Source organism: Magnolia sinica, chromosome 10 (assembly GCF_029962835.1).
Source record: "Magnolia sinica isolate HGM2019 chromosome 10, MsV1, whole genome shotgun sequence".
In the NCBI taxonomy this organism is placed as follows: Eukaryota; Viridiplantae; Streptophyta; class Magnoliopsida; order Magnoliales; family Magnoliaceae; genus Magnolia; species Magnolia sinica.
The window spans coordinates 16,153,118-16,171,402 of record NC_080582.1 but is presented as its reverse complement, the minus strand read 5'-3'; the positions used below and the strand labels follow the sequence as shown (position 1 = coordinate 16,171,402).

General features: G+C 41.5%; 1 protein-coding gene and 1 non-coding gene across 2 annotated transcripts in view; both read left to right on the top strand.

Moving 5' to 3' along the window:
• Positions 1-2,083: 2,083 nt before the first annotated feature.
• LOC131217384 (probable disease resistance protein At4g27220) overlaps positions 2,084-18,285 on the top strand; it is a 28,323-nt gene continuing 12,121 nt past the window's right edge. Inside the window, exon 1 of the mRNA XM_058212299.1 lies at positions 2,084-4,391. Coding sequence (XP_058068282.1) covers positions 2,084-4,391 — 2,308 coding nt within the window. The remainder of the gene's footprint in view (positions 4,392-18,285) is intronic.
• Positions 13,516-13,622, top strand: LOC131217707 (small nucleolar RNA R71). Its single transcript, XR_009157299.1, has one exon. It is a non-coding gene; the product is annotated as a small nucleolar RNA R71 (small nucleolar RNA).

The following is an 18,285-nucleotide window of genomic DNA, read 5'->3' as shown; positions in this document are numbered from 1 at the left end:
CTCGTTACTCTAGGTGAGCCACCTTGATGTTTGTAAGAAATCTACCCGGCCACCCATTATTTTAGATCATTTTAGGACTTGAGACCAAAATTGAGCGGGATCCTCTCTCTCCGTGGATAGAGACCCTCATGACCTTGATCTTTACATTGTCCACCATTCACGATGATGATTATATGAAATCCACTTCAACCCTTAGATGCCACACCAAAATTTGATCCCGTGGCCCAAAATTAAAGTCCATCCACAATTCAGGTGAGCCACACCAAGGGAAACATTTTGGATGATGAGTGTTGTCCTTATACATTGTTTCCAATCATATAGTCAGGGTAAATTTCACATAAACATCATGGCCCACCTATCTCTGACACACACATGGCCCAATCAAATCCTTCCACATGGGTCACCAGCCCACCTATATCTAACAGCACACGTGGCCCAATCAAATCCTTCTAGGGTCACCACGCAATCCACCTCCATAAAAAATGCTTTTTAAATTGTACTCGATAACTCATGTAAGTACAGAAATGGTGCTCATCAAAGCGGGCCTTTTTGCTGCATGTGGCCATATGGGCTGGACGGGCCAGGCACCATTAGGCCCAAGGTTGAAGCACGAATGGTATTAAAGTAATGGGCCCAAGCAAAGCCCAAAAGTCCATTAGGCCCAGCTTGACTTGGCTGTGGATTCCTCTCATCCAAACAAGCCCTTAGCAGAGCAAGGAGGACACAACTTGCCTGCTAATATTGTCGTGATGATGGACGGTCATCCATGGAATTTGTGATTTCGCCGGTTTCAGTAAATCAGAGACGCTACCACAGCTTCTTGTTTGTAGAATCAATACGACTCCGATGTTTGGGTATTCAGCCATTACTTGGGAAGAAATATGGCCTCCGTAACAGCTGAACTCAGTATTCAAACAACCATATCCGACTAACCTGTAATAGTGTAGTTCCTATTAAGATGAGCATTAATACTATGTTTTAAGCCCAAGAACAGTGCTGTCAATGTGCCGGGCTCATTCCAGCAAAATCAAAATTTTGAATAGGGCCAAACTGTCAGGCTTTAACAGTTCAAAATACGAACAGATGCCAACCTCAAACCCGGCCCATTGACAGTCCTATACAAGAAGCCGTTTGGGCCCTACAATATGGCAAAGTTGAAAAATGATTACGTAAATGGATTTTAATATGCAATGAAATGATGGTATTGCAACATTTGTTGACTAACGGTCCAGATTCAATGTAACTATGGCCTATTTGGAAGTAGAGTTTTTTGGGCATTTTCGTTGTGAGAGAAATGGATTGCATGGCACGGTTTGCACTTAATAGGAGGTGTGCACATATTTGCCACCCATCTGATATTGGTGGGCGGGCATCTTAACATAATTTCAAAATTGACATTTCAAAACAAGTTCCCACCACCCTTCTTTCACCCGGTTGCAGATAATTCATATGTTGACTTCTCCAAGTCACACTATGATTTTTTTGTGTTAAATCCACACTGTTCATCAATATTTATAGATAATTTCAGAGGATGGGCCGAAACATGAGGTACCTCCAAAGTAATTTTCACACATCAATAAATTTTGTTGCTTGCTAGAGAGAAGAAAACCCAAAGTGTTGGATCGGTGTAAAATGACTTGAACCCAAGCTGGCTTGAAAATTGATAGTGCGCAGAACGTGCCTGGCCCATGCTCTCATTTCCACCCTTACCAAACAAGGAATTCCATTTTGCAGAAAGTGATCGTGCGGAGGAGATGGCAGCTTCCAGGGATGGTGATGATCGATGGCTCAGACAAGGAGAAGAGACTGTGAGTGCTTGGTCCCAACGCATGAGGCAACAGATATGGGATTGTTTGAGAGATGACAATATTTCAGTGTTCTCAGTTTGGGGATGGCAGGGTGTGGGGAAGTCACGGATCGTGAGACAGGTGGTCGCCGCAATCGAGGAATCCAGAGAATCTAGCCGTCTGTTTGATGTGATCATACGAGTAAGAGCACCGGGAGTCGAGAGTCTTGCTGAGAATAAGAGTACAAAAGACCGAATGATTTGGATGTGTATTGGCAGACACAGCTTTTAGAGGCGATGGATGAAAAGGGGAGAAGGAATCGTTTAATGGGGGTACAGATGGGAATGAAGGAGGCATTGGATATCCCAAAGTCCGTGGACTTCTCCGCAGCTGCTAAACAAATCTCGGCTAAGCTAAGCGGCCAGAGGTTCCTCCTCGTCTTAGAAGATGTTTGGGAAAGCATCAACTTGGAAGAGATGGGAGTTCCAGTCATGGCCCCCGCTTTCACCAGCGACAGCAAAGTGGTGATCACAACTCAATCCCAAGAAGTCTGTAACATAATGAAAGCCCAAGTAAACATCAGGGTGGGAGAGTGGTCTAAAGAAGACGCCTGGGATTTTTTACAGGAAGAGGCAGCGGATGTTTCTGCCGGCATTGGTTTCTCAATAACCAGAGACATGGTCTTCAAATGCTTCTCTTACGTCTCCTTGCTCTGTCGAAACCGATGCTCCATCGATGCAGATTCCTTGATAGAAGAGTATTGGAGGTCAGTGGGCTTTTTAGATGGATTCTTCAATGAGGAAGAGAATAAAGAAGCGGCTTTCAAGAGAATGGGGAATCTACTGCTCAAAGAGCTTGCAGAGAGATGCATGGTGCTATTGTCCCTGGTGCCATCAAACCCAAATTGGCTACACTCCTATCTACAGAGGTGGGGAAATTATTATGAATCATACCTGTCGAGAACGTCTTTGGAAGGGGAATTTAAGGACTGGCTACAAGAGCAATTTACAATGGAGGGATCTTCAGGAGGACAATATCATGTGGATATGAATTCTCAGGTGATGGAAGTGATTGGTTCTCAGACGTTCCTAATGAAGTACAGCTTAAATAGGGAAGAATCATGCCAATGGATCTCATTATCCAATAATCAGGTAGAAACACTCCCATTCCGCTCTCCAAATTGCCCTCTTCTCTCAACATTGTTGCTAAAAATCAATGATCATTTGCAAGAAATCCCAGATAGTTTTTTCCAGAACATGACCAAACTCCGAGTCCTCGACATTTCTTTCACAAGCATCACTTCCCTGCCCTCGTCCATGTCCTGCCTATGTGAATTACGGTTGTTGAAGCTTCAAAGCTGCTGCAAGCTAGAGGCTCTTCCTGCATTCTTAAAGGATATGCAGAAGCTCGAGATCCTCGATCTCCATCAAACTCCCTTGACGAAGATGGTGGAGGTATCCTTCCACAACATGCAAAGCCTCCGACGTCTCAACATCTCAGGTGCATGCAACCTCAGCAGGCTCTCGCTCAAGGGTTGTCGCTCTCTAGTGAAACTGGTCAGCCCAAATAAACATTCAAAACTTGAGGCACTTCATCTTTCAGGCACGAAAATGGAAGAGCTCCCACACGAAATTTTCAATCTGACTAGCTTGCGGTGCCTGGACCTGTTGGGAATGGAGCATCTTAAGACGGTTGACTGGAGAAAGATAAATCAGCTTCCAGAAAACTTGAATTGGGATCGATGTGGCTTGAACTTGCTGCATGAGCAGCTCCAAGACAGCAGCAGTCGTCACATCTCTGTCGGTGATGCAAGTGTTTTTGAGTCTTTGGACGAAAGCTCGAAACTGTGGAAATCCTGCTTTCAAAAATTCCATTTCTTGGTCTGTCCCTGCGAGGGAGGGCGCAAGGATAGATATCGTGATTTTAAAAGAAACCGATTTTTCTACCAGCGTATTTATACTCGATTTGAGCAGTCTTTGAGTTATGAAAGAAAACTGGAGGTTTGCGGTGGTAAGAATTCCCTAGACGGTGTTAGAGGGGTTCTCTCAGTGACAGAATTCTTTCATTTGTATGGCAATGCGTTCATTAAGGCACTGTCCAATCTTGGCATGGAGCTGGACAACCTTAAAGAATGTTGGATTGAGAAATGCCATCAACTGGAGATTCTGTTCGTTGGAAGAATGGCAGACATTGATGCAGCAGTTTGTTTAGAAAATCTAAGGGTGTCGTATGTTGCCAAATTAAGAACAGTGTGCCGGTGGCAGTTGGGAAGAGGGAGCTTCGCATGCCTAAAGAATATATATTTGGAATGTTGCCCGAAGCTCGTGAGTTTCTTCTCTTCGAGCATTCAGTTACAGAATCTCAAATTACTTGAAATAAAATTTTGCTGTAGACTGGAGAACGTCTTTGAAGAAGACCGCCTGGCAGGGCAAAATGCATTTCCACAACTAGTTGATTTATGTCTTTGGAAGCTACGCAAACTGAAAAGCATTTGTGGTGGGCACTTGCCGATGCTGAAGAAGTTGAAGATTCGAGGATGCCCGCTGCTGGAGAAGCTTCCTCTCCATAACACAAATGCTTCTGCAGCAGAAGTCAAGATTGAAGGTGAGCTGAAATGGTGGGAAAGCATAAAATGGGAAGGTAGTGTCAAGCCACACAACATCCGTTTCAAAGAATGGTGTCCGTCAACCAAGTGATTCTTTTCTGCTTCAACTAGGATCTGTTTATTATGTTATTATTCTCTTATTGAACTATTGTAATTCTCTTTTATTTGTGCGATGCTGTGGTAGAAAGAGGGTGTTCCATAGGACTTAGGTGACTTAGTCGTAGTGGCTTCGAATTATGAATTTCATGAACAAATTGGATGTGTTACTCTTTAGCATGAATTTCGGAAAGTTAAACAAGTACTGGATTTGTTTTGTAAATCATGCTTGCAGCAGTAAGGACACTTAATTAATTTATTTTTTTCTTTTATTTTCCTCGCAGAGGTGTTAGATGATTTTTGTTATGGGGCCTTTCTGCTTTGCATGAAGTGGTTGGGTTTTTCAGGTTTCAGTTATGTTCCCTAATTTAGATGTAATTTTCTATTATATGAGAGAGAGAGAGAGAGAGAGAGAGAGGCATATGCTTATGACCTTAGCCAACCATGGATAAGGCTGAAACTTGGGCCAGGATCATCCCAATCCCGACTGGTCCACTCAATTGTTCCATGATGGGGATCCTTAATTCTTTATATCATTCTCTTAATCATGTTTATCAAATCCAGAGAAATAGGCACTGTTGGATAAAAGTTGGGGTTGGGTCATGAGAAAATCTGTACGCTGAGTTGAGGTAAGCCTGAAAATTGGGTCCCATCACATATCCGATTTGCAATCTTAACCGGCGAGTCTTTTCTACTTTTGGCAATCGTTTGATGTTGACATCTCTCCTTTTATTTAGGGATTTTTACCACAAAATTCCACACAAATAGAGCACTGAAATTACCATAATGCCCACCATGCACTTGTTTCTTTAGAAACTGGTAAAGTAGAAATTCTTGGGGCCCATTACATATTTTTATGACATCCAAGCGTCGAATAGATGTAATCTCCTATAGTGTTGAGAAGTACCAAAATTTTCGTCATCTAAGAGGAGGATGAGGCACACCATAAAAAATAATATACACCACTTAAAATCATCAAAATATAATCACAGCCCATTAGTGATTCAATTAAAAAATATTTTTGGTCCTTGTGATTATTATGTTTGGTTGAATATGTTTGGCATGCTAATGTTATACACAAACTATGTGGGGCGGCAGCTTTTTTTTTTTTCTGACTTCATTACTTTCCAAAGAAAAACAATAAATAGGGTACTTCGGAACTTTTCCTTCTCAAAAAGGAGGTACCTAATTAGTCATTATTAAAATCCTAAAATATTTATTAATTTATAAGAGAAATTTCAATTTTAGCAAGATTTTCCCATCAATATCCTGAGAAATTCTAGAGAGACGAAATTCCCGATAATGAGATTTGTCACTACAAAGACCTATAAATGGCCAAGGGCCAATCTTAGATGCACCGAAAAGATGGTGACCGTCTGCCATCCAAATTGAGGATTGCAATGGAAACAGGTAGGACTTACTTTCATCCCATTATGTGGAAGGAACCATTCCTCTGGAATCCGAATGCACAAGACAGTTATAATTACCAGATGCATCCATACCAGTAGCAAGAGCCTTCAATCTCAGTATCTGCACTAAAGAATCAAATCCCTATCGGATTATTGTTTACACCCACATTAGAATGAAAAGAGACCAAGCTCCCTATTGGTTTCCAAAACTGGTTGGTAAGTGTGGGGCCGATGGCTAATCTATCCAAGCCATTGATCTAACGTCCCCCATCATGGATGGACCATTCCCAGTATATCCTCCCAATTGGTCAACTCTAACCTCCTGTTGTTAAAAAGAAATGAACCAACAAACCACACTCACTGGAGGAAAGGCCAAAGATTTGATGGCTAGGATCTTCTGATTTGGGAGATTTTGGGGCAATCGTCCATCCACGATGGGGGCCTACAGATCAATGGCTTGGAAAGATCAACCATGAACCCTACATCTATGAACTTTTTCCGAACAGGGAACTCGGCCTCGATTGAAAACACACTAGAAAGCCGCTTTGAAATGACAATACACTAATCACTTGCATTCAGACTTCAATTGTGCATAATAACCTAAGATCAAATCCGTTAACTCCGGATGCTCCAGTCCACATGCAAAAACTGTAAAATGGCATTGTTGAAAGATGAAAACAAATGTAGTTAGAATCGTTTCCCTCAATTTCAGATTGATTTTGTACTGATTCCACAGAATGGATACAAAGGTTCAACCGATGCATAACATCTGAATTTACAATCTTCCATTTTCATAGCTGCTGTTTATAGAGAGGTCCAAAAGGAAGCATATAGACCATGAAATCCTCCACTTTTTATCTTCCATGAGTAGCGATAACGGTTTTCACAAGCTTACAACTTCAACCAGCTGTTCTCTACAATGTACGGTACCCTTTAGATGCTCAGGATCATTGCAAGGGTTCAAAATGGTTAGCCACTTCACTACATCTGCAACCAGTGCATCCAACATGCATTTGAATGTGACTCTGAGCAATTCATTGAAATCTTTTGATCAGTTTGGAATGAGCAATGGCCATGATAAAATTATGTATCAGTAACCATAACGGTCATTCAATGAGGTTCGCTCATCGCCCAATTGTTCTGCATGAATTCAATGTGATTGGTCACATATATAAAACAAGCTGTTCACTCCCCAAGTATAGGGTTGTGATGTAGTAATAAACTCGGTAAGACCGAGGTCGAATCCACGGGGACTGATACATGTACGTTATCTGAAACCAAGTAGAACTAGAACTAGACTAAGATGTGATCTAAACCAAATAGAATTTGAAGATTCGAACTGATCAGATGGTGGGAACCCTATGATCTTGCATTTTGGACACTTTTCAGGCCACTTGAGCTTCGATTCCTCGATTTCTGCGGACCCCTGGTGTATAATTTCGTCGCTCTTGGTCTTCTAGAGTCCGTCCCATGCTTTAGTGTCATCAGATCGGTAAATCCATGCTTTTTAGTGTCCTTTCTCAGTCCAAGCTCATGAAGACGCCCTGCATCACAAATTCAATTAAATTAGGCTATTAAACGGTGTCATGCTTGTAAATCTAGGAAATAATTGGGTCTAATATGCAGTATTTGACCCTCAACACAACCCCCAACCAGCATTTTGCTAGTCCCGAGCAAAGTATGCGAAAAATAAGTTGAGAATTACAGGAGAATTTCTATGAACTCGAGTGATTTTGGAAAAACAATCTAGATATTCAGAATTCAACAATTCATGAATGTTGGGCCTTACTCTCTCTTAGACTCAAACACATGATAAACTTCATTCAAAGTATTAGTCCCTTAATTAGAAATAATTCTAAACATTGAGTTCCACAGATGTAAAGTGTAATCCCAACTTTCAACATTAATATTCAATTCTTAATTTCAGGATATCTTTGGTAATCAACAAGAGAATTCATAATAACCAAAGCTTGCCTCAAAGATCATCTTTTCATTTCTTTATCTTTTTTTTTTTTTTTTTTTTTTAAAAAACTAAAAACAAAGAAGGGGAATGAAGTCCACACTTATAGGGAGCAAACCTATAGTGAAGATTCTTTGCCTAACTTTTCTCAACGGTCTATCTTCCTTTTAATTGATCTTGACGGGCAATTGTTCAAATTGGTTCCTTCTATGCTTACTGATCACCAAATTAACCCTTCAGTTTCAAACTGAAATCTTAATGTGTAAGCGAGATGTGACATGTGAAATCATGACTCAATCAATGTTTACAACTTCTAATCATGGATTAAACTTAACTGTGAAATCTAACGAGCAACTGAATCCAAGAGCAGTAAATCACCAACATTCCATATCCTGTAATTCTAAATCAAAGATGGTCGTCCAATCACTTTGAATTCACCAGAAAGTCCAGAGAAAATTTAAAAGTTTTCACAATTTTTGCTCAAGAAAATACTGATTAGGTAACCTAATCTCCCACCCCCAACTTAAAAGCTACATTGTCCTCAATGTAAAGGATATGAGTATGGAATGCGCCTAGAACAACAAAAGTAAAGAAAAAGTGAAGGGAAGATAGTACCTGGATGATGAATCGTGAGAGACTTTCCAAGAGATCGCAGCATGGGATCCGGTCAGCACGAGAGAGAAAGTAACACAAAACTAACAAAAATAAAATCCTACCTATACCACTTTCGCAGGTGCTCTCGATTGCATTTAGCGCATGCAACAAGCCTTTAAACCCCTAGGTTACCCCTAGTGGACGAGTTGTAGTCTCGTGAGGGTTTGCAGTAATGTTACCCACAAACATTGAACTTGCTAGGAAAATGAAATAAGTTGAAAAGCTGGGTTGCCTCCCAGGAGCGCTAAGTTTACCGTCTTCAGCCAGACAAATAAAGCAACTACCCTAGACCTAAGAAAACCAGAAACCTACCTATACCTCCATCAGACTAGGAGATCATTCTTGGTAAACAGGATCAGTCAGAGGCATGGACATGTCCTCTGAATCAAATTTCTCGACAAATGGTTTCAATCGATGGCCATTGACTTTAAATTCCTTGCCATTGTCGGGATCTCTTATCTCAACGGCCCCATGAGGAAAAACAGTAACAACAATGTAAGGGCCGGTCCAACGAGATCGAAGCTTACCCGGGAAGAGATGTAATCGAGAATTGTACAAAAGGACCTTCTGACCAGGCGTGAATGATTTTCGCAAAATGTGTTGGTCATGAAATGCTTTCATCTTGTCCTTGTAAATTCTCGAATTATCGTACGCATCATTCCGGATTTCTTCAAGTTCATTCAATTGAAGTTTGCGTAGCGAGCCAGCGTTGTCCAGATTGAAATTAAGATTTTTGATCGCCCAGTACGCTTTATGTTCCAACTCCACAGGCAAGTGACAAGCTTTTCCATAGACAAGTCTAAAGGGAGACATTCCAATAGGGGTTTTAAAGGCAGTACGGTATGCCCATAAGGCATCGGTCAATCGGATTGACCAATCCTTACGATCTGGGTTAACCGTTTTCTCCAAAATGTGTTTAATCTCCCTATTGGAAATCTCAGCTTGTCCACTTGTCTGCGGATGGTATGGGGTGCTTACCTTATGAGAGATACCGTATTTCTTCATTAAGCTCTCGAATGGTCTATTACAAAAGTGTGAGCCCCCATCACTAATGATGGCTCGAGGCGTTCCGAATCGAGAAAGGATGTTCTCTTTCAGGAATTTAATGACCGTGCGATGGTCATTCTTTCGACACGGAATCGCTTCAACCCATTTAGTGACATAATCCACGGCGAGCAAAATATACAGATTTCCAAACGATTGGGGGAATGGTCCCATGAAATCGATGCCCCAGCAATCAAATGCTTCAATGATAAGGATGGGATTTAAGGGCATCATATTTCGACGGGACAATGCTCCCAATTTCTGACAACGCTCACAAGCTTTGCAAAACTCATGAGTGTCCCTGAACATAGTGGGCCAGTAAAAGCCACACTGCAGAATCTTGGCCGTGGTCTTTTTAGCAGAAAAATGACAACCACAGCCTCGAGTGACGAGAAGGAGATGATGCTCGATGCTCATCGTCGTACACATCTCCTTAAAATTTGGTCCTGGGCAATATTTAAATAAATAAGGATCATCCCGGAAAAAGGCGCACCTCGGTGAAAATTTCTTCTTATCTTGCGCAGTCCAAAGTGTCGTATAGCACCCGTAGCAAGATAATTAGCAATATCAACCAAGGTGAATGGGAGACTCAAAACAGTTATTCGTCCGGGAACATATCATTGATATGCGTCGTCTCAAGGGACTCGGAGGTATTAAGGCGAGAAAGGTGATCAGCCACTCACGTTCTCTACTCCCTTTTTATCTTTAATTTCCAAATCAAATTCTTGAAGTAGGAGGATCCATCGTATCAGCGGGGCTTAGAATCATTCTTAGAAAGAAGATATTTAAGTGCCGCATGATCTGTAGATAATGATCTTGGATCCAATCAAGTAGGACCTAAATTTGTCCAAGGCGAACACTACGGCTAAGAGTTCCTTTTCCGTAGTCGAGTAGTTCACTGGGGAAGTAAAGTTCTACTGCGTAATGAATGACGTAGGGCTTCTTATCTTTTCTCCGGCCTAAGACCGCCCCAAGAGCATAATCGAAGCGTCGCACATAAGCTCAAAAGGAAGGCTCCAATGGAGTGGTTGCATGTAGTGGTTAACGTGCCTTTAAGCTTGGTGAAAGCTTCTTGGCATTGCTCAGTCCACTCGGACGGAGCATCCTTTTGAAGAAGATTACATAAAGGACGAGAGAAGACTAAAGTCCTTTATGAATCTCTTCATAAAATCTGCGTGTCCTAAGAAGGATCGCACGTCTCTCGATGTTCTTGGGTGGAGGTAGGTTAGATATAAGATCGATTTTTGCCTTATCTACCTCGATTCCTTTGGACGAGATGATATGTCCAAGGACAATTCCCTTGAACCATGAAATGGCACTTCTCCCAATTAAGTACCAAGTTCTTTTCTTCACATCTTTTCAACAGCACACATTTAAGACTTTCCAAGCACTTGCTGAAAGATGGACCGTAAATAGAGAAATCGTCCATGAAGACCTCTAGATATTGCCCTACCATATCAGAAAAGATACTAAGCATACATCGCTGAAAGGTGGCAGGGGCATTACATAGTCCGAATGGCATCCTTCGATAGGCAAAGGTGCCGTAGGGACATGTAAATGTGGTCTTTTCCTGGTCTTCAGGGGCTATCTCTATCTGGTTGTAGCCTGAATACCCGTCAAGGAAACTGTAATAGGAATGACCAGCTAACCTTTCCAGGATCTGATCAATGAATGGTAAAGGAAAGTGGTCTTTCCTCGTGACGGTATTCAACTTCCTGTAGTCAATGCACATTCTCCAACCAGTAGTGACTCTAGTTGGCACGAGTTCATTGTTGGCATTAGCTACGATGGTGATTCCGGACTTCTTAGGGACCACCTGAGTTGGACTCACCCATTGACTATCAGATATAGGGTATATAATACCCACATCCAATAGTTTAAGAACCTCGGCCTTAACCACTTCCTTCATGTTGGGATTTAGTCTACGTTGTGGTTGCCGAGCGGTTTTTGCATTATCCTCAAGGTATATGTGGTGAGTACAAATCGAGGGATCAATTCCCTTGAGGTCCGCAATCGACCATCCAAGGGCTCCTTTGTGCTCAATGAGAGTAGATATATGCATACTCTCCTGTTCTTGCTCCAAGTGAGAAGAAATTATCACTGGGTATGTCTCATCTTGTCCTAAATAGATATATTTCAAATCAGAGGGTAAAGGTTTTAGGTCAATCATCAGTAACTAGAGGTCAGACGGTAAAGGCACTACATCAGTTTGAGGCAAATCTTCAAATTATGGCCTCCATCGGTTAACTTCAAGTACCAGGGCGCACGTCTCCCTAATCATGTCATCATCAAAATCATGGGAGTGGGCCAGGCACGTCTCTAGATGGTCGGAGGATAAGGTCAGAGGTGTCGTATCTTCCACGAAAGAGTCAATCATGTTAATATCGTGGAAATCGTCATCATCCTCTGAGTTGCTGCCGTTATTGAAAAGATGTTTGACTTCAATGTCAAATTTCCAAAAGACATAGTCATGATACCATTCCCCGCAATTGATAATTGCATTTGACGTGGCAAGGAATGGGCGACCAAGAATGACGGGAATCGAGTGCTCATGTTATTGATGGGTTCGGTGTCCGGGATGATAAATCTACCGGGTAGTAAAATCTATCAACTTGGACCAACACATCCTCAATTATCCCTCTTGGTACACGAACAGAGCGATCAGCAAGTTGTAGTGTGGTTAGGGTGGGTTTTAATTCACCCAAACCTAACTGTTTGTATACCGAGTAGGGAATCAGATTGACGCTCGCTCCTAAGTCAAGAAGTGCGTGATCAATTCGATGGTTCCCGATTACACATGATATGGTTGGGCTACCGGGATCCTTGAATTTCTGTGGCACGTCTTGCTTTAGGATGACACTCACTTTCTCAGTCAAGAAGATTTTCTTTTGAATAATTTCCCGTCTTTTGGTCGTGCATAAGTCTTTCAGGAATTTGGCATATGAAGGTATCTGTTTGACGACATCAAGTAGAGGAATATTGACTTTCACCTGTTTCAACACCTCTAGAATATCCTGAGAGTTAGAGAGAGGTTTTGGTGAAACCAACCGTTGGGGGAATGGAGCAACTGGCTTCTCTAGAAGTTCCGGTTCTACTTTTTGTGGGGCATCACTGGTTCCATCATTGTTGTCCTCTTCTGGTTCTTGAGGCTTTTCAGGCCTAACCGGAAGAGTTTTATCAATGATCTTCCCACTCCTAAGAGTGGTGATGGATTTAGCATGCCCCATCTGATTTGAAGAGCTGGGATCATTATTCTCATACTGCGGTTTAGGATTGGGGAGAGGTTGTGCAGGAAGCATCCCCTTTTCTATAACCATCATACGAGAATCTATCTTTTGTATAAAATCTGTAATTCCCCGCATTGCCTGAGCCAGCTCTTGTATGGGATTTTGAACCGGTTCCTCTTGAGGTTTCACTTGATTTGGATTTTGATTGAAGAAACCTGGAGGAGTCGCCGTTTGTCCATTCCTCCAACTAAAGTTTGGATGATTTTTCCACCAGGATTGTATGTGTTGGAGTTAGGTCCAAGAAAAGGTCTTTGATAGTTATTTACGGCATTGGCTTGTTCATTCAACACTCCTCGAAGGCGGTATTGTAGGACAATTTTAATTGTGTGAATGTTGCAATCACAGATGCCGCAAAACCATTTCATTGACCTTATCCTTCTTTCCTTCCATGGCCTCAACTTTCCTTATGAGTGTAGTCACTTTACACTTGAGATCATCCTCTTCTTTCAAGAGATATAATCCACCTTTCTCCTTTAATTGAGTCGGCCTAGACGTGGTGTTCGACTTTGGGTAATAGTCCCAAGATTGTGTTTTTTCAGCCAAACTATCGAGGTAGTCCCATACCTCGTCGATATCTTTATTAATGAACTCTCCATTACACATTGTCTCGACCATTTGGCGCATGGAAGATGTCAGTCCATCATAGAAAAAATTTGTAATGCGCCACGTTTCAAATCCGTGTTGTGGGCATGAACTGACCAAATCTTTGAACCTTTCCCAACATTGAAAGAATGTTTCATCTTCCTTTTGGGCAAAGTTCATGATCGCTTTTCTGAGGGTAATCGTTTTATGATGTGGGAAGAATTTTTTTATGAATTCCCTCTGCATATCGTTCCATGTGCCAATGGATCTAGGACGCAGTGAATGTAACCACGTCTTAGCTTTCTCTTTTAAGGAAAAAGGAAAGAGTTTCAGCCTAATTGTATCCTCAGATACATTAGGAAAACATAATGCAGCTATTATCTCATCGAACTCTTTCAAATGTAAATATGGACTTTCAGATTCAAGTCCATGGAATTTGGGAAGGAGTTGGTTAACTCCTGGCTTGATGTCCATTTGTCCTGTGTTTTCAGGAAAAATCATGCATGAGGCGTACTCACTCCCGCGCCGGTTGTAGAAAATCTCGTAAAGTACGAGGCGGGGGTGCCTGTTGCACCTCATTCTCATCTTGGGTATCCTCCACCCTGGGTGGGAGTAGAGGAGGTTGGTCTTCAGCCATAACTTCACTTAACTCAGGGGATTTCGAGTGGTGTCTAGTCCTGCGATGGATAGTCAACCCCTCAACCAATCCTCCTTCAGTCAAGAGACGTCGAGTGTCGTCACGGGCCCACTTGGGCATGAAAAACACTCGCAGCCCTCGATTAAAAACCTAATCCTAAGAAAGGAAAAGAAAATCTAGAAAGAAAGAGAGAGTTGGAAAGAAATTACCAAATTGGAGTCCTAAGTTAAAAACCTGCAAAATAAAACAAAAATAAGTTAGATTCCTAAAAAGAGAAGAAAAATAACAGTAAATTAATTTCTAAAAGAAGGAATTCTTAAAAGAAAGTGGAAATTTCTAAAGTAACTTAGGAAAGATCTAAACTAGAGAGTAGATTATTAAAAGAGGACTGAAAGATAGGGAGTAGGGAAAAAGCTTACCAAATTAGAAATTTCTATCTTAAAGGCCTACAAAATAAGAAGGTTAGTTCCTAAAAAATATTCTAAAAATAACTTAGGAAAATAAATTAGATTCTAAAAGTGCTAGAATTAGAAAATTTCTAAAATTTAAACCCTAATTCTAAAAATATGAAAAAGTAGAGAGATTAGGAAGGAATTACCAATTGAGAAACTTATGTCCAGATCCTATAAAATAGGAAACAAGTTAGTTTTGAACTCAAATAGAAATAAATAAATAAATAAATAAAACTAAGGTTAGTAAAATCCTAATCTTAAACTAATCCTAAAACCAATTAATTTCAGAAAATCGTAACTATCAGTCCCCGGCAACGGCGCCAAAAACTTGTTCACTCCCCAAGTGCAGGGTTGTGATGTAGTAATAAACTCGGTAAGACCGAGGTCGAATCCACAGGGACTGATACCTGTACCACTTTCATAGTGATCCAAGGGCTGAAATTTTACGTGTACGGTTTATTTATGGTCCTCAAGCCACGTGTGAAGTTTCGAACTGATCAGATGGTGGGAACCCTATGATCTTGCATTTTGGACACTTTTCAGGCCACTTGAGCTTCGATTCCTCGATTTCTGCGGACCCCTGGTGTATAATTTCGTCGCTCTTGGTCTTCTAGAGTCCGTCCCATGCTTTAGTGTCATCAGATCGGTAAATCCATGCTTTTTAGTGTCCTTTCTCAGTCCAAGCTCATGAAGACGCCCTGCATCACAAATTCAATTAAATTAGGCTATTAAACGGTGTCATGCTTGTAAATCCATGCAATGAATGGGTCTGATATGCAATATTTTATTAAACAAGCGCATAGTCATCAAAATCCTACTATTTGCAATTTAGGATTTGAGTTGAATCTTAAGCAAAACTATTTGAATCTCACCTTGAATCCCTCTTTATATGAATCCTACGATTCTATAATTTAAATCTTACAATTTACAATTCAAATTATACTTATTCTCTTCTATTTTAAGCTTCACTTGGCATTCATTTTATGTTTCTAAATTGCTGGGGGCATTTTAAGAATCATTTAGTAAAAGGTAAATTACTTTATTTTGTTCATGATAAAAGATTAAACAGTATATACTCTCTTCAACATTAAATCATGGAGCTAATTTTTTTTTTCTACTTCTTAACTGTTGACCTATATTTATTGTGGAATGAATGAATGATGGTTAGAAATCAAAGTATCTTTTCTTGTTGTTGACAGTCCATAGTATCAAATGCCACTTTCCCAGATGTCAACAAAGTCGTCAGATTCATACATTTTTTGTGGCGCTTCATCATGTACATGTTGCTTCTCTTTCACTTACATGTCCTCTGTAGCACCAAGCCATATAGGCTTTGTGACCGTGTATGTGGCCACTTTGCTTTCTATGCCGTCACTAACAGCTTCATCACCTTATGGAGGTTTACTTGTTTCTAAGGGAAGACTTTTATCTTTATGGGAGGAACCATTTGCAGGCTTTGCTAGCGTAGAGCTTTTCTTTTGCTCCACTGAAAGCCTTTTTGTGATGTTGGAAATAGGAATATCTGGCTGGTTAGATTTTGATGTCTGGGCTTTTGAATCCCTCCTCCGAGCAGCTTCTCCCATTGGATCAACAATTTTCAGTAAGTATTGGATCCGATCCAATTCAGATTGCAGAGCAGACAGTTCCTGCTAAGTTGCGCAGTTGCATTGAGCACTGGTACATAAGTAATCAATGTCAGCAGATGGTTGGACGAATTGACTGTACGAATATATTCCTAAAACAGCAACAGCACATAAGCACAACGTTGGACAAGATGCATGGCTAAAAAGGGTGTCAGGATCAGGAGTGCAACTCGACTGGGTTGGGTCAGGTTGGGGGGTCAACCGGAGCCCAAGCTGACCTCAAGAGGACCCAACTCGCAACCCAACCCAACCTGACTTACACCATACTCGATCCAACTGGACCCAACCTGACCAGACCCAACCCAAATAGATGTAATTATTCCCAACACATCCTAATCCAACCTGAATTTGCTCAACCCGAATCCAACCTGACATCAAATCAGGCTGGCTTTTCCAATACGAACCCAAACTGAGGATTTTGACAACCAGATCCAACACAACTTGAAGTTGGGTGTTGGAAAGGGAAAAAACAAATAAGTAGAAACAGGAATGTGAAGAAGTATGGATGGGTTGTCACTGGGGGCCAACTCCCAAGTTTATTCAAAATCACCTTGCAGAAAAAAAGTGTCAGTTGATGGTAGACCGGAATGAAACTTGACATTCACAAGGAACCTCAAAGGCAAAGGCTGAGGAATTCACCAGCTGTTAGGGAAACTAAAGCAGGTCACTCTCCCAGAAGTTGGGGAAGAATCGAGGAAAGGGGCTGGTGGGTTAAGGACGTCTTTATATAGAACTTCTGGGCTGTGTAAGGCAGTCTGTAGAGTGGTGGACAAGTTTAAGGAGAGGGTCAGATTCTCATGCGGTGACAGGCAGCAAATCAGTTCTGGAAAGACCTGTGGATCGGAGAGAGGTCCCTCCAGGAGGAGTTTCCGAGGTTAGCAAGTCTTGCCCCAGATGGGGAGCTCTCCCTTGCTCAATGTTTCTTCATGATCCGGATGTGGTAGTTTGGTCTCCCCCTTGTAGGAGGAATTTGTCAGACAAGGAAGCGGGCCTCTGCTCGCTCCTTCCATGGGATGATGACTGACAGCATGGCACATAGGTGCGAGATCCAATCCATCCATCAGATTGGTCCGACCTTCTACATGTTCTCCCAAAAATAAATCTGGTCCACTCATCAAGTGGGCCCCAATACTAGAAACAGGTGGACGGGTTAGAAAACTTTATCCATTTTTTTTAGAGTAGCTCATTTGTCTTGCAGACTGTGACCCACCTGACTAGTGGATCAACCTGATTCTCAGGATGGGGCCTCAATCTAGTGGTTCCTTTCTGATGGATGGATTCGATCTTGAACCTATCATGACATGCTGGCACACGAGTGGCATGTACATGGGCTCTATTGCACACACGTGTGCACTTAGCAAAGCTCCAACCAAAGAAAAGAGGTGTTAGCTTCCCAAACAGGTGCAATGAAGGAGAGGAATCAGTTCACCTATTCCTCCATTGTTCAGTGGCTTGTTTTTGCACTGTTTTTTTTCCAATCACTTTGGAATTGCATGGACCAGGAGGGAGACGGTTGGAGCAGTCTCAAGTAATTGCAGAAACAGTCCTTTATAGGAAAGAGGAAAGTACTCTTGATTCGTTCTCTCCAATGTTTTGTTGGAAAATCTGCAATGAGTGGAATAACTGCATTTAGGGAGAAGCAGTACCCTCCCAGGCATTACTGGAAAAAATTGAAGTACAATCATTTGGTCCCTTTCATCTCCAGTTTTTAGGAGAATCACCGCATAAGACCTTCTCTAACGCCGACACTTTCATGATAAAGATGGACCAGATATGGCCCGATCGGAGGCAGAGATGATCAAGACCGACAGAACCTTAAAATAGTCGTATCTCGCAAACCCAAATGAGTTTTTCAACGTATCATTATGATTTTGGGGTAGGAGAAGCTACTTTAGCCAACCAACCAGCTATCCTAGGTTTCCCATGCCGGATTTGTGAGATTCCATCAGATCTACGATCAAAAGTCTATTTTATTTTCATTTTTACTATAAATAGTAAGTTTTAGTTAAATCATAACTTTTTATCCTTTAAGTTGTAGGAGTCGTGCCCAACACAAAAATGGCTTAGAAAAAATAAGAGAATAACATGGTTTGGACAAATTGGACACTTACTATTTTTGGCTGAAAACC